A 26,700-nucleotide genomic window follows, 5' to 3' on the forward strand; every position below is an offset into this window, starting at 1 on the left:
ATGCAACAAGCAGATAACTTTGAAATTTACAGAAAGTTATCCATAAAACATAGTTTTGACATCAAACCCATTTTACAGTCACGCTTTTGCAAGCGAAAGCAGACCCCATCCTTAGTGAGGGGTTTCTTGATTCCAGGAAAGGCCTGACCCCCTCCCCCCCCCCCTCCCCTGATCCCAAACCAGGGATCTACACCCATGCTCACTGGCTAACTCTTTCTGTTTACTTTGCTTTTTGTGTTCACTTGTTTGACGTACCCATGTTCCTCAAACCTTACTGCTGCACCCATCATAACCAATGACCTTAATGTTTGTACCCTAAACCCGAAAGGTCCCCACACACTGGCAGGATACATCATAGTGGTAGCTCTAAAGGAAAGGTACTACAGTGGTGTGATAAAGAAAATGGTATGTGAAGGTGCATTGCTTCTTTTGTATGGTACTGCAGCAATATAATTGACCGTTGCTGTATGGATGCTGTTGACTGTGCCTCCATTCACAATCATGTGTTCTATAGATGCCACCATATTTCATGTAACCGCATTGCCTTGTACCGTTTTTGCTTGCCATTTAAGGATATGTGCATGATCGGTACAGTGCAGTACAGTGCCTGCCGTGTCAACGTACCACTTTAGTGTGTGGAGACCTTAATTCACATGTTCATTTCATCACATTTAAGTTTCATTCCTATCTAAAAAAAATTTAATGGTTTTATGTTTGTACAGTCAAACATCAATAATACAAAACCTGAAGGGACCCCATAGAATGTCACTTTGCAATAATGGAGTTTGTGTTAACCAAACTATTACAAAATTGTATTACAATTTTTATATAAGTTCTAAATTAAATTCCAATAAATTTAAAACTTATAGACAATTTTATACTGCACCAAACGTAGTTTTTTTAGGGACAGTAAAATACTATTTTAGGATGGCTACACCTATGAATAAAAAAAAAAAATTCTATTGTATTTCACGTAAAAGGATTAAAGAAAAAAGCAAAGGTTTATAAATTACCTACAAAACTACCTATTATTATCATTTTGGAAGAATATAATTTCCAAGATTTTTTTCCCCACTCCTACAATGAATCTAAGCAATGGCATCAGTATTATTTTAGTTGAATCTAATTGTTTACCCTTGGAACAAAAACAACTTTGTATCACATACTAACCATACTTTTGTATTAAACACATTCCTTAGCTCTTTAACTCCTATATAATTTCTAGAAACTGTGAAAGCACTCTGTATTAATGAGGAGTTTTGTATTAGCAGTGTTTTCACAGAAGAGGTTTCACTGTAAACGTGTTTTCGCAGTGCTGGAGCCACCGTCTCCGAAAAGTGAAGCAGACGTCCGCTCGTACATCAGCTGTATGAGAATAATCGACAATCAGCGAGTTCTAACTAGTTTATCGCAGAAACTGGAGCCTAGGCGTTCGTAGTCACCAACAAGCACAACTTTACGTAAACAAGCAAAATAAGTATCTTCCTCGTACTGCTGGGGAAAAAAAACTGATCTGTTTCAACTGACTGCGATACGGCTGGCTTTTGAATATTTGCCTAGTCATCAATCAACTGAGATAAAAGGGATCAATGAGAATATGTGTGTGTAATTGTCAAACGTTTCTTAATTTACGTAATTTAAATTTATTTGCCAATAACCTTATTTGTAGGATGTGTAACAATGTAACAATATTGAGTAGTGCACTGCTGACGTTCGGTTAACTGTCTCGATTTATGTGTCACAGTATTTTGATGGAAGTTTGTTTCATGTTACGTGTGATTCATCATTACTTTCACATGTTTTGGATACCTCATTATGAATATAAAAAGTGAATCCTAATTTTTTTAAGTTGTGTAAAGGTAAAAAAATTAATTTGTCTTCTTTAAAGCACACGTCATCTCCATGAATTGCTTTGCCTCGGTTTCTAAACAAAAAAATTTACAACAAAGATAATGCTACAAAATGACATAGAAAACAAATATCCTGCATCTTGGATATAGACACATGTGTATAGGCTATGGTTTATTTTAAAAATTTATTTTTCCATGAGACATATAGCAATAGTTATATTGTAACTAAAACTGAATGTTAACTACGAAATTAACCGTATTGTACATATTAACAAGTTTTTACAGAGTAATAAATCCCCACAGCAGCATCCACTGTACTTTCTCATCTCGGAGCATGTAATACTGTTCTGTATTCAGACTGTTCAATGACATTAAGAGGACATTACGAAAAGAACAGCAATAAATACTTTGAAAGTACAAGCCATCTATTAGAGTATCAGTGGGTCGAAGACTTGGCATCAATTTAGATTTTACTTCTTTTTTTTTTACGTGATTCTTAAAAGAACATTTGCAGTATCAAAAATCTTTATCCACCTGTACAAAACCAGGTACTCAGTCAGTTAAAAAATAAATAGGTGATTGTAACTATTAAAAATTGAATTACAGAAAAAATACCGGGAAAACCAGGCTAACCGAACTTAAGGGGAGAAGCCAGTTTCGAATAACTATTTGTATTCTATTCAGTCATGGACATCTATTAATAATTTTATCTAATTATTTACAGTATGTAATTCTTAATGCTTTGAAGGTCAAAATCCCTTTGTAGGCTTTACTTATGTACATACTTAATTAATGTTAAAATTATATTTTTTTGATTACATACATCAATATATACTTGGTATGAATTACTCATCCTAAAATATTTTTTGTGCCCCTCCAATTGTTTTCTAGCAGCAATGTCCCGCCATCTCTTCATTAGAAGTAAGTTCCGTCAGCCAGCGTTAACTCACTGCATATTTCAAAAAATCTTAGTGCTACCTAAAATAACAACTTATAACCACACATGTCATGCATTGGATTTGGAATTTAGGAGGCATTTTAGATAACCCAGCTCTCGGTAAGTCTGATTTTGGTATAACCTCAGTTTTACGGTAGGCACAACAATAACAGACACAAATCCTAGATGGGGACTATACATTTAATGTTTTATAGCAAATATGAGCAGATTTGATGAGCTTAAAGATCCAATTAACAGTCTTACAGAATTTATGTTGTTCTTTTGATCCAAAACTTTTCAAAAAATTAACCACTAAAAACCCAAAATAATGCAACAAAAATATTGGACCACAATTTTTTTTAAAACTGATGATCATAATGAGGTTTTCTGCATGTATTCTTAAAAGCAACTATAGCATATATCCTATTTGTAAATTTGTTCAGATTTTATATTGTACATTAGTGTCAACTGTGTGGCGTCCTCAATCACTATTGTTCCTGGTAAATGGAGATTGTGGTAATAATGTTACTTATCTGATTTTAACTTGAAAAAAAAAAAACAATTTATACTGACAATTGAACACTGATGTTGGTAGGCCACACGCAACCATTTCACTTCACTTTGTAATCAAATTCTCCTAGGAAATATCTAAAATGCATGCTTTATTTCATACATAAGTAGTCAATCTAGTTGTTAATTCTTGTCATAAATACTACGTAGAGAGCTGGCGCATATTTTATAAATTACTGTTCTTCAACATTTCAAAATAAAAATTCCCTGAAATTTTTATGATAAAATGCTCATTTTTCTAAATGAAATATGTAGGTAAAAAAAATTAAATAAATCGGGAAGATTAAAAAAAAATACATACCATTTTTTTACGAACATATGCTAACATGTCCACAATTTTATTTTACTTTGATTAACATTGACTTCTCTAAATAAAAAAAAGATAATCATGTATGGTGAACAGATTGCAAAAAAAAAGAAAATGTTATTTTCAATTGTATAAATTTATGATTCTCTAAACCAGCATACACTTTATTTATTTTCAAAATATTTAAAAAAAAATTTCATGTAAGAAAAGTGTATATATTAAAGAGTGAGCTTCGAACTTTTTAAGTTGTAATTACAATCTGTGTCATGTCACTTGAATCAAATTTAACAGTTCTCAATATGTAGTGGTACAACCCAATGGGTAGGGACAAGGTTATATTGATGGCTTAGAATGAAAACCTTGTATCTCAATTTTTGGACGAAAATACGTTTTTTTATGTTTTTGGCTGGAAAACCTCGTATCTCACAAAATGTTTGGCTGAAATAAATAAAATGTGCATCCTACTGCTTTCTATCGGGAAAAAAAGAAACCACGTATATCAGTAGGGGGGCGAAAGAAACGGTTTTTTGTCTCTGCTGTAAAATTTGCATTTTATGAGATACAAGGTTTTCATTCTAAGCCATCAATGGTGGATTGTGATAACACCAAAAATCATGTCAATAACACTATATAACACCGAAATGCAAGTTAACACACCGTTAAGCACCAAATGCATCTAAAATCATGAAACTAATCAGCATTTTCATTCAAAACTCAACTCTAATGGCAAAAACCTAATCTTTTAAATATTAAATTTAACAAAAGTAATTTTTTTAGCATAATAATTGTATCGCATTTGAATTAAAAAAAATATTATAAAATGTTTAAAATCTTGTGACTGTATTTAGTAATTCATTTTTACATTATGACTTTATGACTTTAGAACATTCTTCAAACGCAAAATGCTTAACAGATTTATTTTATTTGTTCCGAAAAGTTAGACAAGCTTATTACAAATCATTATATTGAAGATGCGTGTCATGTATCAGTAAAAAAAACTGTTTTGGAAAAATCAGTATAATGGAACATTAAAGTATTTTATTTGTTCAGTAATATGCTATTATTTTTAATAACAAGATTTTATAAAAAAATAAAATAACATAACACCAAAATTTCCTGTTTTTAAATGAAATTGGCCTGACGATAAAACATAAAACCTTGTCTCTATGCTATGAATCCTCCTGCTATCGTTGTTCTATCAACCGTGTTTGTGAGCAACTTCACGTGGATGTCAGTGCTCGATGAACAAACATCATGTGATGCTTTCCAAGCGACATTTGGGAAATGGTTACGCCTGGTAATACTTTTGAGAGCTCGCAAATTTAAGACATGACTCAGACTATACAGGATTATGTGATAAAGAAAGGAAAAGAATTAATCCTTTTTTTTTTAAAGATTATCAGATGCTGGATGCAGATTTGTATGCGTACTGTAAATAATTACTTTATGTAGTTGCCAAACCGAGATGTCAAGAAAATAATTCTCCTTGCTTGACACCTTCATATGAATGTTCGGAAGACTGCTTTCATACTTTCTGCTGTAACCGATGTACTCCAACAATGACCCATGAATTAACGCTGTGATACAAATTTAAGTGAAGGCACCACTATACGCTTCTAAAATATATCTTTGACTTAAATTATTGTGGTAATAATGGAACCTTGCCTAGGTGCGTAGCAATAACTATTTTTCCTGATACTCTCGGAATATTGCAAACTCCAGCCAGAGCTTTGGTTCAAGGTCATGGTTGTGATTTAGTTTGCAGGAGAGTGCTAACAGTTGTATTTGGTTGAAACTCAGAGTAAAACCAGCCTAAGTCATATTTTTAAAAAAAAATTTAATTGCAGATCATGTTTTCAAAGTTTTAATTGTGCCAGAGAAACGTAAGTTCAGATACAATCAGGGGTGGATAAAGGAATTTATTTCAGGAGGAGATTTGAAAGAGAGAAAAAATAGGTACGGTACTATAGTTTGAGTATTCGTTAACAAGGAGTTTGGACAATTACATTACCATTCTCCATGTGCGTTGCTTCCTTCCAGGTGTGGTAACAGCCACCGACTGCTTCCGCCAATAGCTCTTTTTTTTTCTCTTTTTTTTTTTCTTTCTTTCTTTCATAACTTCAGGTGGATATATTCTCCCCCTTCCATTTGCCACTGGGTGCAGTACAACATACCTGTTGCTATTATAAAAAGTTCCTCATTTGGAAGAAATTAATAATAAGTTCTTTCTTGCTGGGTGCAAGCATATTGTGGTTAATGGAAAACGCATTAATATTGAAAGAGAATTTTTTTTCTTTTAATCTCCTGTAAATTTGCTCAATTGTGACTTAGACTCTTTTGGTTCTGAGGTACAGATCTGATTCGCAACACTTGCACCTAACAGCCTGCACATTTGTCGAGCTGTGCTTGCTTATTTATCACCAGTAGCAGCCTGTCTTTTTTTTTTTTCCAGTCACGTATAATATTCTTTTCCATTTCCTTTCCATCTTTCAGAATGGGCTTAGCTGCAGTTCATCCATTACATTCGTTAGTAGCATCATTAATAATTCATACAGCTGCTGCAGGTCCATCATGACAAAATAAGTTGAAAACATTTGTACGACTTATGGTCTAAAGTGCTTCCCTAGTCTGGTACCTATAACTCTTAGAAGTTTAGGTTGAAACACATTTTTACTGAATAATAGAGAAAGTAGGTATTTAAATTAGAACACAGAGCATTTGGATTATATTTAATTGAATGATGTCCTGCAACCACTGTAAATTTACTACAGCGACAAAATTCACAGCGGTTGTAGGACTTCGTTCATTTAAATACAATCCAGATGCTCTGTGTTCTAATTTAAATACTTTCTCTATTATTTACAACATGTTTTCAACTTATTTTGTCATAATGATCCTGCAGCTGAAGACTCCTGTAGATTGATTTCAATTCTACAGAACACCTTGTTCTCAAATGATTACACTGAATGTTGCAAAGACTGGATTTATATTGATGAGATCACTTTTTTTTTTTGTGGCTCTGAGGCCTTTTGAATAAGAGTTTCTATTAGGCAAAAAGATTATGTATTTTTGTAATAAGTAATATGAACAAACTGTTTTCTGTAATCAAGTTTAAATTTATGTGGAAAGCATGGTGTAAGATTGAACTATTTTTTCTTTAGTAAAACTATATATCTGTGTTTTTTTTTTAATTATCTTTAATTTTAGGAGAATATAAATATTAAATAAATCTAATCTTCCCAAAATACTGTTATTTAAGAAACTATTTAATGTCAGGTAATGTAATTTTAACACCAGGAAATTATTTCAAAATATATTTGGATCATTTTGTAGAAACTCTATTAGTGTAGTATTTAGTCTAAATAGATAGCTTTATATTGTAAATGGTCATGTGATAACTGTGCTGGTAGTTCACTCAATCACCAATTACTTTATCAATCTACAGTATAAGGGATTTGGATCTTGGAAAAAATGAGCATGTATATTACGGGTCTTATATTATGTAATGTATAATAATTAATAACTATTGATGTATGGACACTAAGCAATCACAATTTGATAAATGATTGATTTTTTTAATACATATTTTTAAACTAGATTCATACCTATAAGTCTTTCACTAACCATTTCATTTTGGGTGGAAATAATAATTATGTTATATATCTAGTTCAAGAGCCATCGTTCACACACACACACATGTTTGCCAACAGTCACTAACAATCTTTCCTACACTACAATTTAAAACATGGCCAATTGCAAGGATGTATCCAGGTTGGTTGTTGATGTTGTAAAAATTGTCATCTTTGAGAAAACACAAAAAATACACACTGTGGGTTTTTTCATAGCTTACAACTTTTTCCAAATCATGCCCCCCCTTTATGTTTTGAGCTGACTATGATCTTGTACTACTATGTCTAAAAAGTATACAGAGGTTCATCCCATATCACAACAAAAATTCCAAACAGCTTTTAATGCCACAGTACAATACCAAACTAAAAAAAAAAAAAAAAAACTGAAGATTTTGTATTAAAAATGATATAACACATTTAAGTTGAACTATTCACTAATGATTATTTTTGAAAATTATATTTATATAACACAAATGACTGTTTGGAACTTCCTGAATGCATTACAAAAAATGTATACATTGAACAAAACAATCAAAAATATTAGGTAATAGGCCTATAAAACAAATGAGAATTTTATAGATTTTATTTTTGCATAAAATTCAGTTTATTGCCTTAAAAGTTTTTTATCAAGTGACATTAGGTAGATACATTAATTTTCAACCCAAGAATATAAAAACCATCATCAAAGTGTAGTTTTAATCCCAAATGTGAAATAAGGAATGACCTTTAGTAATGTTCATGAATTATTTACTGCTAGGATTGTGCAGTCCACAATAATAACTGAATAGTATCAGAGTAGTTTATATTTTGGGGAACAGTGCATTTTTCTGAATGTCCTCTTAACATTTTTTGAGGCAAAAATAATTTCTGAAGTGGTACTTATATTCTTCTAATATCTATTACATTTTCACTGTTAAACTTTTCATTGAAGCAAGGGTTTTTTTTTCTGCCCAACATTTAGTCCAATATGTATTTCTGAGAATATGAAAACACCATGTCTGGAAACAACTGTGGCCATTACTCAAAGACATGGTTCTGTTTAGTAGCGAGTGTCACAGCCATGGGCATAGATCCGGGGAGGGGGGGGGGGGGGGGGGGGGAGAGCCCTCCTGGAATTAAGAAGCCACTCACTAAGGGGGCCCGTTTGAACTTTCAAAATCGTGATTGTGAAACGGGATTGATAAACGTCAAAATTATGTTTTATGAAAAACTTTCTGAAAATTTTGAAGTTTTCTGCTTATTGTATGCATACAGGCCGAAATATAGTCAGTATACAACGTGAAAGTACCCTATCCAAAGATGTCTTATGTCGGTAAAAACCCACGTGCAACTCTTGGACCGCCCTGGACCCCCCCCCCCCTCCCCCCTTCCCTTTGATACAGATTTGCACCCCTGTCTCACAGCTGGCCATGTGTGTTCAAGTTTCACAGTATTTTTCCAAAGACATTGACTCTCATTCCCACTGTTTTTTTTTTGTTTTTTTAAATATAACAGTTAAATCAGGTCATTTTGTCATTTGTATTTCTTCACAAGACAGTAAATTGTGTTTGCTAAAGCCAGTGGCCATATATCAGATTGTCTACAGGCAGGGGTTGCCGCAGACTTACAGGGCTCTGGACCATTTACTCTTACTCCGGGGGCCTTCCTCTGGAAAATTTTTAAAATAAACTCCCTAAACAAAGTTTTAAAGCCAACCTCAAACTCAAATTTCAACAATGGGTTTACTGATATATCTTAAAAAAAATTTTTTAATATTCTTTCCTGACTTTAAATATCAAATTACGATGGTTTCGCAATAGAGTCTTTGAAATTTACAAATATAAAATCATGAGAACTGAATCTAAATCAGAAGTTATTGACCAGCACTTTAAATTACAAGCTAATAACAACAGTATAATTCTTCCCTTTTCCTTCCATTTAATGCCCATATTATCCACAGAAAACTAGACGAACGAGGAAAATAAAAACAAAAAGGGCTGGCGCAATGTCCTGCCAATCGCGGGTGCTGGGCAGTTGTCGTCTCCCCCCCCTCCTCCCCCCCTGGAGCCAGTAACGGTGCTGTAAGTCACAAAATTTTAATTTCAAACAGCCTTCGCAAACTTGCACATTGTTTTTTGATGCCTCAATTTGGTTTAGTCACACATAAAATTTAAGTAATTTGGAGACTGTCCACTTAAAAAGTTGGAATATATATCTTTGAAAAGGTTTCAAGCTTCCTTCATAGAAATCAGCATGTGCCTTGGAATACTATATCTATTTATTATATTTAATTTTGTTTATTCTATATAAAAAATGTCCTTGTGATATAAAAACACTGTAGCAAAATTTTATTATAAATCCTGAAATTTGGATACCAGGTATTTGTTGACAATCTGTATTATACAGCCCTATTAGCTTACATTCTATCAGTCCATTAAAAAAAAATTCATTTTTTTTTAACATAACTTCAATAATCCTATTAACATTTTAGAGTAAGTAATTATAAACAGTGACAACTGACAACCAAAATGAATGTATACAGTTTGATTCCCACAAAAATCTTTGAAGGCAAAATTTAAGATGATAAAAAAAACAAATACTAACACATCCTAAATAATATGAAGCTACGGAGTTATCTCCAGCTCAGTAATTTAGTAAAATGTTGCACGTGAAACCAGGAATAACAAACATTTTAATTAGCAATACAATCAAAATATATTTAACAAAGTAAGAATAATGAATTTATGCATACCATTAGTTATGAATTATGATTAACAAATTTGAATTTCCAGGTATTCATGTGTGCACCACACAAACAATGATTTTTTACTGAGATAACTTTACCGAGAAAATGTATAACAAATATGGAATATAAAATGTCTGCTGTACATCAAACAAAATTCTTCAATGTATTCGAGAATGTGTTCTCTTACAACTAGAAGCCACTTACTGCTTTGTTTTAGGCTTTTCTTTGCCATGCTTCTCAATACGTAATTTCAAAATAACTGAATACTGTCCAAAATTTCTCGCAAGATTCTTTAATCAATGTTGTGAAACATGCTTGTGGTAAATTTATGAACACAAATGTTTGGTATTTATTGAGCTGTGTGGACTATTTTTTTTTTTTTTTACCAAGCATTGCAAAAATGGCTCTTATGTTATTGTGCTTAACTTATCCTGTTAGCCTTGCTGTTCAAACTTAAGAACTAAGTATTACACCATTTTACTGTTCTAATTGTATTACAAATAATATTTTCTGGGTCAATATATAAATTTGCTATGCGGTATCTTTGTGTACATGATATACATTTTAATGCATCTATTTTTTACCCAGTGTTTTCTTATTTGGTGTTGTGACATACTAAATAAAATACATATTTGCTATATACAATCCTTTTATGATTATGGTATTATGTAATGTTTATACTATCTTTCGTTACATATGTTAAAATAAATGCATGTAAATGCATAATAAATTGTGGAATTATTATTATTCTCAACTACCTTGCATAATTTGAAGGTGTCAGTGTAAACTGACATTTTTATCTTTCTTATGTTACCAATAAATAAAAAAGTTGGTATAAAAAAAATTTTTTTTAGTATTTTGTGCTATGCAGCACTAGATTTCAACCTTACCAAAAATAATTATGTTGTTAGCTATGCTTGCTTGCAAACAACTGTTAAGAATTATTTAGGTATTTAATTTTTCATTATATTTTGAAAACATCTATGAGCAAAAAACCTGTATCAGTACACAGGAAATTCACAGATACTTGAATGGCATGAAACAACTTTCAAATTGTTGAATCTCAAATAATAAAGAAACTCAAAATTTTACTTCACGTTTACCAACTCATAAGAACTTATGTTTGATTTATATTCATGAAGTTTAATGTCACATGGTTATTCAGGGACGTCGGAACATTTTCATGAGTGGGGGGGCGAAAAGATGTATCACACAGTCCTAGAGCGGGGGGTCTCCCGGAAAAATTTGGAATTTTAGATGCAAAATTCTGCTATTTAATGAGTTTCCGAACAAAAATATTAAATATATCATCCCAAGAATTTGATGACGTAGTATGTATTAAATACTTCTCTGACAGTAGTACAATTTAAATAAAATACCATCTAGGAATATGCAATCATTTTACAGTATATTGACAATCATAAATTTGATTTTCTAATCAATGTGATCACCAATGCAACGTTTGTAACTACTGGTTGAGAAAAATACTACTAGGACCAAACATTTATTCTGGGAAAAGGAGGGGGGCGAAATGCTACTCTCGCCCCCCCATGCATAACAGCACGAGGGCAACTCGCCCCTGCTGCCCCCCCCCCCCCCCTCTCTGTTCCGACATCCCTGTGGTTATGCAAAGAGAGAATGTGAAGAATCCTCAAAGATTATAGTAAACTCCGCGGGGAATCAAACCCAGATTGGCTTGTTTGGAGGCCCACCTAGTCAGGGGTGTGTGAGTGTTTCAGTGAGGCGGGATGATGAGTGAGATGCTCACTGGCGCTTCTAGCACAGTGTTGCCTGTCAGTCTTAGCGTCGTGCATAGGACAACTATGATATTTGAATGGCAACCATGACATTATATGGTGGAGAAATGAAGATAAAGGTGCCTTGCAAGTCCCTTGAGTGCTTTCAAGTGGCTGTACCACATGTTTCATGTCTAAATTTTATTCTTAAAACACACATTGTTAGCTATTTTCACTCTTGTAAAATTAAGTATAAAACAGTACTTATCAAGGATTTTTACGGCCAAAGGGTGGGCAGAGAAATCTTGGAGTCGTTAGAGGGTGCTAGTCTGGATGAGAGGATTGTCTACATCATCGTAGAGGCCCATTTACAATGCAGGTGGGGCCATGGAACACGTTTCCTTGCCTATATGACTTCAAAACTTCTGGTTGTGATTTAGTGTCGCCAAACTAGGGGAAGTTAACCGAATGGCGGGGTATTTAGTTTTTTTTTTTATGTTAATGGATAGAAAGGTAAAAGCTGAATTGTATGGTATTTATTAACCTGTTCCCCACGGGAAAATGCTCCCTAAACATGCCGTTAGGAATTCTCAGGAGAGAGACATGCTGTGACGTAGTTGAAATTAATGTTTAACCTCAACATCACCATGTTGTGCCACCCAACATAATGCGAAAATGGTGCTTGATAATGCCAGGTGATTGTATATATTTACAAAAGAAAACCTCCATCATTAAAAACAATCAAATTTATTATATAAAAGAAAGGACATTTAAAACTGTTTCCACACCGCAAACACTACAATTCAGCCAATGTTTTGGGCCCCTTAGAGCCCGTCTAGAATAGTCCGAACCTGTGCTGTGCGTGGTCCGTGTCCTTATCCGAATGTGAGTGACGTCACATTGTCTCACCGAAAACTGCCCTGTCCACAATTGCGATGTCCGATGGCGAATGTATTGATTTCTAAAGTTGTCACCAGAGCGCAGTAAATATTCCAAACCAAATGTTTTTGTTTATTGTTTTGTTGCTTTGTAGTTTGAGATTGAACTTATGAAAGTTGTGGGAGTTCAATATTATATATTTATTCAGTAAGGCAAAGTGGCTCTTATTGACTTGCAACACCTTCCATTTCCTTCAATAACAAAAACAAACACGTTTTCAAACGGGAACCGGGAATTCAATTTGAACTTTTTGTCCCAACCTGTGTACTTCGGACACATAAAAAGAACAGAACACTCACGATATTTGAATTTCCGGTTACCGTTTGAAATGTGATAGGAGTTCATGTTTTAGCATTTACATTTGCCACTGACACGGAAACGGAGACGGATCACGTAAACGGAGACGGATCTCGCGGAACACAGTTTTTACAACAGCACGTACCTATACGGGCAATCTACAAACTCTGGCAATTAGGACGCACGGTAGGCAGTGCGACTGAAACAGCTCACACTGGGTTTCAAAACCGTCTTTACCAAATCTCGCTCATTTAGGTATTTCCTCCCAGTCAATGGCGGCTTCAGGAAGACCTGTCGGGCAGGGCTCTCACACACAGGAGAATGCAGTTAATAATCATGACATTGCCCTTGGGATATTCACCAAATATATGGTCTCAAATACTGAAAATTAGTATGTTCATATAAATTTTGACTGAAAGAAGAGTTTAGCACATTAGCTAAACTATTTAGGTTAACATTAATATTCCCTACAAAGAAATAAGAAGTAAAATTTGGGCTCGGAAGGGGCTATCGCTCCTTGCGCCCTTCCTCTGGAGCCGCGCTTGCTCCCAGTTCTTTATTCATCGCATTGCCCTCAGCAGCACGCGGGTTCGAGTCCCTACCGCGGTCCCGCCAAGGAAACAAATTTCAACGACACCTTAGAAGTAACCCAGTATCGTATTTTTCACAGACATCCACACATAAACTCCATTTTCACAACAAGAGGCAGTATGCTGCATTCCGCAGCCTGGAACTCTTCGTGGACCCCATGACCCCCTAAGGGGGGGGGGGGGGGGGGCGGGGCTGGGTGGACCCCCGGGCCCAGTCCTGTTTATTTTTAAATGTTTAACTATTATAATTTTTTTTACAAACTAGAAAAAAAAACAAATTCAATATTTTTTTATTCAATTAAATTTTAGAAGATTCTACACCTACAGCTAATTTTATTTTTCTGTGACTATTTTCATTTTTATATCAGTGTGTGAAATAAATATACATACTCGCTGCGGTTATTTTTAAGTAAAATAATTTTATAAATAAACCTTAGTTTGAACCTATAAAATAGTAAACATAATTATACGCTGTATTTGCAGGTTTAATAACATTCTAAAAAGAGTGCAGGTATAAATAACCACGCAATTATAATGTAGCACGTGACTGTAAAATTGTGGGGGACTGGGGGTCCAGGGCCAGTAATCGAATGCGGGGGGTCATGGTTCGATGCTTGGTTCTGGCACTCGGACCACGAGGCCCGCAGTAGCTGTGATGACAATACAGTTTGCGGCACACTTGTGTCGCAGTGTTGTCTGATCAAGCAAACGCTGCCGTTAGCTCTCGCATTCGCTCGACACTCGACCTTCTTAGGCTTTTTGGATTCCCTTTCGACGCGAGATTTTCTCTTAACTAGCGTTTTCTATAATTCCGAGCATGTTTACGAGTCATGTGAGACGACGTCTTTAATTATATTGTAATTTTCAGTTTAGTACCGGTTTTCATTTATATTCTGGGTAGTGTTTTTATTGTCTCACTTCAGGTCCTAGAAGTAGTGCTCCGCAAACCCTTCACAATGACATCCAAATCAATGTCCTAGCTGCACGAGTTTTGCACAAAGCTAATCCGTAACGATCGCGTGAATGCGCCTACACTGGTACGATGACGTCACAGGCAAACAAATACTGAACGACAAACACGTACAGCCACTGTGGACTCAACCATTGTTTACGCATTATTAATCTCGCAGTTGTTAGCGATTCAAATCTGACGGTATTTCGCCACACAAGAAAGTTCGACCATCACTGTGACGAGCAGGTAGAAGTTTTCACGCCAAAAAAGTGGACGTAATCGTGCGAGCGTTGGCCCGTCCAGGGACGTAGAGGAGACAAGTCTTACGGCTCGCTTGCGGACTTGGGGCCCGCGCGGATTAGCTGGGCGATGCTCAACTCTTCCGTTAACGTGACTTCGTGCGACCAACAGAAGTCGGGTATTTGACCCCGGTGGTTGTCCCTTTTTTTTTAACGTGACAACGTCTAATAAATCGATGAACGCCGGCTGCACGCACGAAAAAGTGTCCCGTTGCGCTGTGACCTGTTACGCACATTGTTCCGTTACGCTGTGTCCCGTTACGCTCATTGTACGCTTGCGCCGCATCTATCTCTCTTCCACTCGACTGTTTATAAAGTGATGTGAAAAGTTAATGTGGTTTTCATTGCTTATTACAACAACGATTTCGGCAATAAAGCTTTATTATTCTTGCATTTTAAAAAATCTGATTACTAGTATAATTACAAGTATTTATTCTCTTATTATTAAAATAAAAAATGATTCAATTTTATTCATAAAGTATGCAATCATTTCATCAATGTTTTGTTATGACGTTGTCACGTTAAACTATCGTCCGTAAACCGACTTTACAGACAACCAATTTTTTTTTTACGATTTTAATAGGTATGATAAAAAATGTTTCAAGTACAAGAATATCTATTGTCCTAATATTACTTTAGGTTTTATTTTTATTGGACGTGTTGATATTGGCCGTGTTGTGTTTTCGAATGCCTATATTTTAAAAATTGAAATTAATTTTTCATAATCTTGAGATTCAATCACATTAGTGTCTATTTGTTACGTAACCAAGCATTGTGGAAGCTGATGACGTTTAGTGATACATAAATATCTTTTCCGTTTCCGTTTTAACGTTTCCGCATCATCGCGTAATAATCGGCACTCGGCTGAGTTGTGACGTCACGTTCCGCACGCCGCGCGAGCAGTTAGCAAACTCGCCCAATACAACTGAAGGTTTATGAATATAGATGGCTCTAGTGTAGCTGCACTGATGACGTAATGGTCGCGCGGCATCGGAGCGACACATTGCGTGTCAACTTGTCAGCAGTCAGCGTCGTGATCCAAAGGAGTCAACTTGTCTTCCGCGTTCTACACGTGCTGCCTTTGAACGACAATGCAGGTACGGTACGAGATGCGACTAGTTTCTGGTGTACATTTAAAATTAAAAACTTGCTCGTAGGTTGGCCGCTACTGTATCGGTATGATGATTTTCTTTTTGAAATTAATGATCATAGTGTTTATGTACCTCGAATAATTCTTGATGAAATTCGAATTGGTACTCTCTATTTGGACTGAAACGGTTCAGCCCCGTTTGGCATGGTTAGTTTGCTTATGAATTAGAAGCCATAACGTTTTTTAAAATACCAAGCAACATTTTAGTTTTACTGTTACCTAAATGATTTATTTTTGAGCTTAAGACTTGCTTCGTTGGCGTTTTACTTTCTGAAACAGGACAAAGACAGCAGAAATGTAATGTATAAACTATTTTGCATTGCAATCTGACTGCAGATACCTGCAATACTTAATAGGGATTCTGTAAAGAAATTAATTAATTTTTTAAATAGTTGACTTCTACTCAAGAATTTCTTATGGCTTTACCTCATTCACCAATTTATTGCTTTGTATACTGAAATGTTATCATAATCAATTGTTAATAATTAATTAAAACACGTCCTATTATTGAATTTTCCCATGACTTTATTTTGAATTATCAGTTTATTTTTAATATTAATTAAAACTGGTTCTAGGTACTAGGGACAAAGATACCGCGTTTGACCTGTCAGCGTGGGCTAGCTTCTCTCCCCGCAGTGCAGCCAACAAAACGTATATACGGAATGTCCTCTAATTCTACGTCAAGCTGAGAATGGTTGATATGTTAACGGTTCTGATTCAAACAACTAAAATTCAAGAAGTCATAAGTTTTCGAGTAACGGGCTTTCTTTTTCAATGGTTTGTCACACTCCGCACTGCACCAACTTATATACTGTGACGAAAATACTTTTATTCGCAACCATGAATAACTCTTATTGATAATTAAAAATAAAATCAAACCTGCTATAATCCGAGGGGAGGGGCGGATTAGCAGGACTTATGCAGCAAAAAAAGTGTAAAAACTTACCTTACATTTGCTAGTTATTTGAAAATATGGTAATTAAAGCAAACAACTTGCTAAGTTAGCAACGAATTTTTTTTGACAGTGTGAATAGTCTGTTACCCGATTAAAAATTGTTGCCGCTTGAGTCTTAAAAAAAAAACTTTTCAATCAGAAGTATGGTATGTTTGATTTAATTTTGAATTATCAATAATAAGGTTGTTTATTATTGAGTAGCAAACATTATTTACAGCATGAAGTAATTTGGTGCAGGATGGGAGATTTCAAAAACTTTTGAAAAAAAATGCCTAAAACTTGAAAACGTTTTGAGTATTGGGTTTTTTGATACAGAACCGTGATTAATTGGCCAATCTAATGTTCTCGGCTTGACTTTGTTATGGGACATCCGGCAAATGCCTGCAAAATGCGAGTTAACCTGGAGAAACTCGGTGACAAAGTTTTCCTCGCGATACGCACGGATATTTTCCATTTTGGTTATAATTCTAATTTTTTTTGTAATGTCGGAGACCTAAATCGTATCTCCCAGGCCTTACTTAATTTGTTGCGACCACGTATTTGCAGGCTGTATAGTCTGTAAGCGCCGCGATTATAAAACTTAACTGTCGTGATAACGTATATTCACTCGTTAGTGATAGAAAAAATTGGTTGTCTTTAAAGTCGGTTTACGGACTATGGTTTAACGTGACGTCATAACAAAACATTGATGAAATTATTGCATACTTATATGAATAAAATTGAATCATTTTTATTGAATTATCACTATTTTGTATGGATACAAAGGAGTGAAATGAAATCTACAATATTGATAAACTTATTTTTATTTGCACTCATTAATTCAAATATGTTTTACTTTAACGAAGAGATTATTTTAACTATAACTTTAATACATGTTTGCTATTTAACTTCTTCTAATCTGTGTCATTCTGCTAAGGATAGGACGATGATAGGAAAAGTAGGAAACTAATGGGAGTGTTTCAAGTTTAATGTGCCTCGAAAAAGTCAAATCGATGGTTGTTCCAATCCAGTGGAAGAGAGATAGATGCGGCGCAAGCGTACAATGAGCGTAACGGGAGACAGCGTAACGGGACAATGTGTGTTACGGGACACTTTTTCGTGCGTGCAGCCGGCGTTCATCGGTTTATTAGACGTCACGTCTAAAAATAGAGAACTAAACACCTGGGGACATCGCAAACGTAGGTAAGGTAGCGGTTTTTGTGGTGAGTGACCCGTGAGATGCGTAGCCAACATGACGAACATAGCGAGCACGGCGCCCCGTGAGGCCGCAGCTTGCTCTTGGTGGGTAAATATGTAGTTTAGCGATATTTGTTAAAAAAAAATAAAATTCCGAAAATACTTTTATTTTATGCTTTTTAACTTCCTCTTTTCATAAAGCCCGGCGGAGAAAAAAAATTACAAATACTTTAGGAGATATCGCCGTTCTTATTTCGCAATACAAGACCTGTGCAATCATTGGACCGTCAACATTTTTTTTATTTTGCCATGTGTTCGTGAATGCCTAATTAATTAAAATGGTCGATAAGGTCAGGTCAGTTACATTAAAAATACTTTAAAACTAATTAAAAATAATATGAATTAATTTTAATGGTTGTTTAGTTTTAAAGTATTTATAATGTAACTGAACTGACCTAACAAACCGGGACGAAGTATGAACAGTAGGAACTAACGTATTTTTTTTTATTTTTTTACTTATTACTGGCGCAACAATATCCAAATAACAAATAAAACATTAAATTTTGAAACGTTTAAAAACTCACCTAAGTTAAGAGGTGGGTACAATTATTTAGCCATTAGTATAAGGCATTGTGATGAAAATTAATGCGATGTCTCCTAAAGTGTTTGGAATTTCTCATCTCCGCCGGGTTTTATGAAAAGAGGGAAGTTAAAAGGCATAGAATAAAAGTATTTTCGGAATTTTAAAGTGTTTTTTTTCAACACATGTCGCCCAACTACATATTTACCCCTCGGTGTTGCGTGGACTGGGAGGTTGGTTGTTCCCCCGCCAGGCCGTGGGCGAGGTGTTGGCGAAGGTGAAGGGCCAGGTGGCGGACGCCTCCCAGGCGGTGCAGGACAACCCGGCCGGGCAGGCGGTGAGGAAGCAAGTCGACCAGCTGGTGTCGCTGGTGCAGGGCAAGCTCAAGGTCTCCGAGAACCTCGACGAAGGTGAGTCCATGTCCTGGACTCTGGCCGCCGAGCCGCCGGTTTTTCATCACTGGGGCGCAGCCCCTCAGCGCGGGGAAGGTACAAGCCCGGCAGGGCTCTTGTCCTCCCAAATTGTCATCATTATAAGATGGAGGGAATGAGAAGGATAGCCCCTCCCCTCCCCCCTCGTCTTTAGTTGCGGTACGGGCTGAATTCCCAGCTGAGTGTGCGAAGAGGACTGAGTGCCACAGTTTGTCCCCCTTCCATTCCCATTGGTTTCCCCTTCCTGTCCTGCCTACGAGGGAAAGGAAGGGGAGGCAGAGTAAAACATCCGCTGCCCCGTTGGTGGCTATTAAAATTTGGAAAATTGTAGGTCTGGCCTAGTGGCATGTCTTATGGCCGCCGAGCCCTGGGGTGGTGCGTGACTTTATACCCTGATGGTACATGCGTCTCTTCCTTTTAATTGGCACTTTCTATCTCCAATGCACTGTCCTTGTTTCAGTGGCAGATACAGAAAAATCAAAAAAAGGGGGGGGGGGGGGCGCAGGTCTACCTCTTCCACACACTCCCTTGTTACGACACCTTGGTTGCTTGGATGCAGCCAGAGATCTTTTTCCAAGCTCCATCCGTTTCATTTACGTCTCGCCCGAATATCTGCGGTTTTTGGTGCATAATTGTGTGCTATATGTAGTTAAAATGGCCAATTGTGCAGTATACAAATGTCAAAATCACTACAGAAAAACTAAAGATTTTAGTCACATGCAAAGCTTAATAAAACTTTATTCAAACTGTTTCCAAGACATGAAGTCGTTAAAGGTAAGTGTATGAATGTGTATTGTATAACATCGGCGGCCGGGTGCGCGCCCTCCCCTTGCCAAGAACCATGCTTGGTGCTGGGCTGCCCTGGACAAGGGGGGGGGGGGGGGGGGTTCGCGCCCCCTGCGGCCCCCCTATGAATCCGCCACTGCCTTGTTTCGGTGTGCTCTGTTGCCAGGTATACGCGATAGAGGACACTTTTTAAGACTTAACTTTGTAACGTTATGTAACTTCATTTTCAAATATATCTGAAATGTATTTTGTAAACTAAATTTTGTGTATGAGAATTTTGAAAACGCATATTCCTGTTGTATTTCATAAAGAGCATCACTTGATAAATTTTTTAAGTTTTATTCTAAGGAATCGTATTCAAAAACGCCATCTTGGTTTCATGTTTTTAATTGTTTTTGAAGTGTAGAGCACAATTTTATGGAATGCCTGTTTAATAATAGTGACTAGATTGCTACGAAGTTTCTCCTGTGAAGTAAATTCATATTGGGCACTGCAATTTTTTGAATACCTACTTATGTCTACTATTCCCCTAGGTTTGAGAGGGACAATAAAATTGATTTTAAAATTCAATTAAGAAAATTACTAAAGAAAAAAATTGTTTATAGTTGTCGAAATTCTGCCTGCGGCCCTGCGACTTTATTAATTTTTGAATTTATAGGGCCTACTTTAGGCGTGTTGTGAAAAAATGATAGAATTTATTACGATGCACGCGCCATGCAGAGATATTTTTCAAATAATGGAAAAAAGGCTACATCCAAAAAAATATGTAGACTTTTAAATCATATACAATGATTGGTCTTGAATACTGGTCCATGTAATTTAAAAACTTTTATTTGTAATATGTGATAAAAATTGTTTATAAACATTTTTAAAGAGTATTTTCAAGTGTATTTATTTGGGGTTATGTTCCCGTATGTATAATTTCATTATAAATTATTTAATAAATAACGAAAATTAATAAATTAGGAGAAACATTTAGCATGATGGATTTGCGTATAATTAAAATTTATCTAGATTATTTTAGTAGATTAAAGGATTTTATTTATATCTTTGCATTAATACTGTATATTACATATTTCATTTTTGTTAATTTTACTGAATTTTTACTTTAAAAACCGTGCTTGTATTCCTCCAGACCTTTAATTTTTTTGTATTGATTGCATGCAAAATTAGTTTTTTTATCACGTCAAGTAAGCATAACTCGTAACACGCAACCGTATATTTTTTTAGCAGATCCGACCAAATCGCAGGTCGCTGACCGCGCTGATTGCGAGGAGTCCAGGCTGGCCTCCGCCAAGCACTGGGCGCTGGGAGTGTCCGCGGGCGTCCTGAAGACAGTTCAGAGTGTGCCGGCTTATGTCTGCTCCACAGCCTACTCGGCCAAGTCTTACGTGGTACGTGTGTGGATAAATAACATTATTTTGGATTGTAAACATAGTTTTCATAACTTGGCCTGGTTCATGTTAAAAGTTTTCAAGACTTGGCCTGGTTCATGTTCAAAGTTTTCAAGACTTGGCCTGGTTCATGTTCAAAGTTTTCAAGACTTGGCCTTGTTCATGTTCAAAGTTTTCAAGACTTGGCCTTGTTCATGTTCAAAGTTTTCAAGACTTGGCCTGGTTCATGTTCAAAGTTTTCAAGACTTGGCCTGGTTCATGTTCAAAGTTTTCAAGACTTGGCCTGGTTCATGTTCAAAGTTTTCAAGACTTGGCCTGGTTCATGTTCAAAGTTTTCAAGACTTGGCCTGGTTCATGTTCAAAGTTTTCAAGACTTGGCCTGGTTCATGTTCAAAGTTTTCAAGACTTGGCCTGGTTCATGTTCAAAGTTTTCAAGACTTGGCCTGGTTCATGTTCAAAGTTTTCAAGACTTGGCCTGGTTCATGTTCAAAGTTTTCAAGACTTGGCCTGGTTCATGTTCAAAGTTTTCAAGACTTGGCCTGGTTCATGTTCAAAGTTTTCAAGACTTGGCCTGGTTCATGTTCAAAGTTTTCAAGACTTGGCCTGGTTCATGTTCAAAGTTTTCAAGACTTGGCCTGGTTCATGTTCAAAGTTTTCAAGACTTGGCCTGGTTCATGTTCAAAGTTTTCAAGACTTGGCCTGGTTCATGTTCAAAGTTTTCAAGACTTGGCCTGGTTCATGTTCAAAGTTTTCAAGACTTGGCCTGGTTCATGTTCAAAGTTTTCAAGACTTGGCCTGGTTCATGTTCAAAGTTTTCAAGACTTGGCCTGGTTCATGTTCAAAGTTTTCAAGACTTGGCCTGGTTCATGTTCAAAGTTTTCAAGACTTGGCCTGGTTCATGTTCAAAGTTTTCAAGACTTGGCCTGGTTCATGTTGAAAGTTTGAAGACGCTTGAGTTTTGAAAACTACAAATGATTATTCACATTTTTAGTAGTTTCAAAATTTTTTGATCGTGAGCAACTGTTTATTGCTTTGTGTCTCACTGGTAGCTGCAGGAGTAGTCGCGTGGTTTTACTTGTTTGGGTGAAAACGTGCAGCTAAACCAAGGTCCAAACTTGGATTTTTGATGTTGGTACTTTGTTATACTACTTGCCACGTTCTATGACCGTTACCCCGTATGTATGTGGAATAATAACTTCGTCAAGTTTATACACTTTGTGTGTGTATTATATTTTTTATTAAAACTATATTTAAATTTATCATGAAGTGTTCGTAAATCTGTGATTTTTTTTTCCAGTTTGATACACTTCAAGGCCGGAAAAGCGAGGATCCAAGCAATGAACACGAAACTGCTGCTAAAGAAAAGGTTTGTGGTTTGGAATAATCTATGTACTAAAAATTTGTGCATGTGAAGTAAAAGCTGTTGGTTATTCCCTAGTATCATTCAGCAGTGGTTAAATGTAACAATTTTAGGTGTCAAATACGCATATTGAGAATATTATAATTTTATTTGATTTTTTCAGTTGAGAACTCAATTTCTAAATATATATTTAATTTTGTGACATTTTAATTCTTGCTTTGTGTAAAAGCCTCGAGCAAGTTCTCGCGCACGAAGCTGTACTGTGGAAAATGTTAATGCATAAAATCAAATGGCGTAAGGAGGGGTCTCTCGCGGCTTGTTTATTTTGACGTGCAACGTCTTAGCTCTCGGTATACGGCATTTGGTAGGAGTAATTGCGTGAATGGGGCGAAAATCTCGAACGGAAATGCGTAACCACGTTGCTGCCATCTGCGGCGGATGACACGAACCAAGTTCACAAAGCCAAATGTAGACTTTATAGTATTAACTGTTTAGTGAATTTTAACAAGATGGTCATTATTTTAATGAAATTCCTGGTCGAAAATCAGGTCCTAAACCGGGGTTTAGTATTTCAAGGTTTTTTCGCTTTTATCGGAGTATTTTTATTACATAGTTTAAAATATAGGTCTGCTAATCAAATGATAAAATAGTCGTAGCCATTCCGGTAGCAAATTCTAGCTGCGGGTGCGGAAACTACGTATTATTCGCGTTCATAAATGCAGTTGAAAACATAATTTGCGAGTATTTATTACTCTCTGCGTTATTTAAAAAAAAACTAAGTTAAATTTCGTGTCGGGAGTTTCGTATTATAAGTATGTTTGCAACGTGACAAAGCGTTAATTTTTGCGTTATTGAGAGCTGAAACACTCACTTACGTTTTTCTCATTACTGTAACGTGCTATTTCTGAATGTTAAACCCTACCTCTCTCGCATCTGTTTTATCATGAATATTTGAAAGAATTATTTACAAAGCATTATGTAATGTGTGTGAAATGTCGCGCAAGTGACGAGTTACACTTGCAGGACGTTTTGCAGAATTTTTTATTATATTACAATAAGTAATATCTGCTGTAAGAATATTAGTGACATAACGAATTATGGAGAGGTATGGTGTTTAATTTACCGAAATAGCCCTTAAAAAATAGTCATGACTAGAAAATCAAAATAATGGCTTGCGAGACTCAAACTTTAATTCCCAATTTAACTTAATCGTGCTAGTCACGGTGGATGCAACTGCCTCATCTCTCACATCTCTCACATCACTTGCTATTTTCACCTTTGAATACTGTGTGAATTTGATATTAATAGTGTAAAGGGCGTATTCAAAGTACTTAGTTGCAGCTTCCCAATCTTTTTCAGAAGCGGAAATTATATTTATATATATATTAATTTATTTATATATTTATATATAATTTATATATATAATTTATATATACACACTGGAAAAAAATTAAATCGTGACATTAATGAAAAAACTAAATTTTTTAGTAATTATTTTGTTAGTATGGCACAATGAATATTGCTCCCCCAACTTGAATTAGTAAAAATTACTTCCCCTCCTTTTCCGTTTTTAGATTTATTCCGTTGCTCCCCAGAAAATTGATTTTTTTTCTAAACTGTAAATTTTTTAAATTCTCACGAACGGCAGGATTCTCACGGCTTATGATTTGTCCTAATACTCTTGATTTTCCGTATCCGGTGGCCATAGATGGATCCATATATGCGTTACTTAAAGCTGATAGTTTGTTTAGGAAAAAGAATGGGTTGTGGCTGTAATGGACACTGCTGTGTGTTGTACGTGAATACGTGTACGTAACAGGTAATATTTTTCTTTTGTTGGCTTCAATGAGCGTAGAAACCATAGACGATCACACACATCACACTTACGTCCGAATGGATTGTTGACAAACGTCGTAGTGAAACTTGCACTAGCTGCTGCACAATTCGTCTTCATAATAGACGATCGTACACAATCGATGCCTACCCAGTCCGGCGTTGATATAGAAGCGATTTAATCATCCACTTGCATAATTTCAACCGCCCCAGCTGCAGATGTACTGGCACCGTCGTAGATCCGCTCGGCCGCATTCATTCTTTTACGTTCCCGGCACTGCTTAACTCGGTCATACGGTGTTTTATTGGTATCATTCGATTGCTTTTGGGAAGCCCTTTCCAACCGTAATTATACTATCTCTATTTGGCTTTTTGACGTGTATAGGCCGACATTTTATATATTTTGATTATATTTAAACACCATAGGTATATACTTACTACTTTACACTAATGTTTTATATATGAAACCGATAGATTTTGAAGGGAGCTGACGTTTGAAACTCAAACGAACGTCGTAGCTTCTCGAGTCAAAAGTTATATTAAATATAAATCTGTACACGCAGCAAAATGACCTCAAAATGGCCGCGCTTCCCCCCCCCCCCCCTCCGGCGCGCACGATGCTACAGTCCTCACTTAGCGTGACGAATTCTTTGATACTTTAGCTATCCAGTGGTATAATTAAAATTTTGGATGGGAGATGATAGATATGTAGCTGCAACACCAAACTGTATCCCCCGATTTTGTTATTCGTTTTTTGACGTGACAACGTCTAATAAATCGATGAACGCCGGCTGCACGCACGAAAGTGTCCCGTTACGCTCATTGTTCCGTTACGCTGTCGGCGAGTGCAGTAATAATACGTTATGTTACAATTGACTAAAAAATTATGTGGTTCATATAATTGATGATAGCTATTTGATTACAGTTTATTTATATGAAAACTTGTTCATAGTTATATTTAAACTTTATAGCTAGACGCCAGTTTTTAAAATTAAGTCATCTACACGTGAACCGTTTAGTCGACTGTTTATAAAGTGAAGCGAAAAGTTAATGTGGTTTTCATTGCTTATTACAACAACAATTTCGGCAATAAAGGATAATTATTATTCTTGCATTTTAAAAATCTGATCAGTAGTATAATTTCAAGTATTTATAGTTTTATTATTAAAATTATATTGATTCAATTTTATTCATAAAAATATGCAATCATTTCATCAATGTTTTGTCATGATGTTGTCGCACGTTAAAGTATCGTCCGTAAACCGACTTTACAGACAACCAATTTGTTTTTTTTTATGGAAGCAATTAGAAAGACGTATTGACGTGAAAAGACGCGCGTCGCTCTGCCCGCAGGAGGGGGAGCCGGCGCAGGAAGACCCCGCGGGTCACGTGTCCGGACGGGAGGACCCCGTGCGCGCGGAGGCCGACGGGAAATCTCCCGTCCCGCAGACTCCCGCGGAGGGCTTATCGGAGCAGCACCAGAAGCTCCCGGAGGTGCCTGCGGCGCAGGCCGGCCAGTGGCTGTCTGCCTTCAGGCGCTGAGCGCCCCGTTGCCTCTCCGCCAATGAGCTTCCAGCAAGTCGTATGTACTCGACGAATACCAAACACAACAATACGTTGCCGTGTGCTTACCGTACACGGCTTCAAATGGCAAGTCATTTTTTGAGCTTGTAACCATCAACGTTAAACATTAAACATGTGTGATTAATATTGGTGAATATTGGTGTAAATACAAATTGTAAATATGTAAATACTGGTATACTAAATTTGTGATTATTGTTCAAATCATGTCTATTAATATTCTAAAATGTATTTTTTTATTGTAGCCCACTTGTAATTTTTGAAAATTGTATATTAAAATAATTTGTGCCAACTATAAAATGTCTTGCTTTTATAAGTGTGCAGTGTTTTTTTTTTTTTTTTATATATTCTGATTGGATTATTGATGTACGAAATATTTAGACATTTAGGACGTACTAACCTCAAACATCGGATTAGTCGAGTTTAAGCAAAAAAAAAATATTGAACTATAAAAGCGTTCTTGTAACTCCTTTTCAATTTTATGTAAATATTTAAATATGAAAAATCAAGACTTTTCGTGATTTATTAAACAAGAGATCTCTGCGAGAATACGCAGTCGATAGTGCTATCAATTTACAAGTTTTTTTCAACTGCGATTTGACAAGTTTTGATGCTGAAGCTTA

At 35.9% G+C, this 26,700-nt stretch overlaps 2 protein-coding genes and 1 long non-coding RNA gene across 4 annotated transcripts in view; 2 read left to right on the forward strand and 1 right to left on the reverse strand.

Moving 5' to 3' along the window:
- Positions 1–3,779, forward strand: part of LOC134539698 (rap guanine nucleotide exchange factor 4) — a 281,454-nt gene extending 277,675 nt beyond the window's left edge. The window contains exon 20 of the mRNA XM_063381914.1: positions 1,314–3,779. Coding sequence (XP_063237984.1) covers positions 1,314–1,438 — 125 coding nt within the window. The 3' untranslated portion in view covers positions 1,439–3,779. The remainder of the gene's footprint in view (positions 1–1,313) is intronic.
- The window catches only part of LOC134539699 (uncharacterized), a 37,954-nt gene extending 24,839 nt beyond the window's left edge, over positions 1–13,115 (reverse strand). Inside the window, exon 1 of the long non-coding RNA XR_010076344.1 lies at positions 12,606–13,115. This is a non-coding gene — a long non-coding RNA (uncharacterized LOC134539699). The remainder of the gene's footprint in view (positions 1–12,605) is intronic.
- Positions 13,116–15,795: 2,680 nt separating this feature from the next.
- On the forward strand, positions 15,796–26,377 carry LOC134539552 (uncharacterized). Of its 2 annotated transcripts, none has more exons than XM_063381685.1 (5): positions 15,796–15,928; positions 18,946–19,102; positions 21,140–21,303; positions 22,601–22,669; positions 25,850–26,377. In XM_063381685.1, the coding sequence occupies exons 1-5, from the start codon at positions 15,923–15,925 to the stop codon at positions 26,036–26,038; spliced, it is 585 nt and encodes a 194-aa protein (XP_063237755.1). In that variant the 5' UTR covers positions 15,796–15,922; the 3' UTR covers positions 26,039–26,377. The 2 variants fall into 2 exon arrangements, with proteins under 2 accessions (XP_063237755.1, XP_063237756.1); XM_063381686.1 differs by having other exon boundaries at positions 15,830–15,928; positions 21,143–21,303.
- Positions 26,378–26,700: the final 323 nt, after the last annotated feature.

Source organism: Bacillus rossius, chromosome 15 (genome assembly GCF_032445375.1).
Source record: "Bacillus rossius redtenbacheri isolate Brsri chromosome 15, Brsri_v3, whole genome shotgun sequence".
Lineage (NCBI taxonomy): Eukaryota > Metazoa > Arthropoda > Insecta > Phasmatodea > Bacillidae > Bacillus > Bacillus rossius.

Excerpts from the sequence above, each read along its gene's own strand:
- LOC134539552 (XM_063381685.1), top strand. Across the intron at positions 19,103-21,139 it reads CTCCGAGAACCTCGACGAAG|CAGATCCGACCAAATCGCAG; the intron begins GTGAGTCCATGT and ends ATATTTTTTTAG. Across the intron at positions 21,304-22,600 it reads ACTCGGCCAAGTCTTACGTG|TTTGATACACTTCAAGGCCG; the intron begins GTACGTGTGTGG and ends TTTTTTTTCCAG.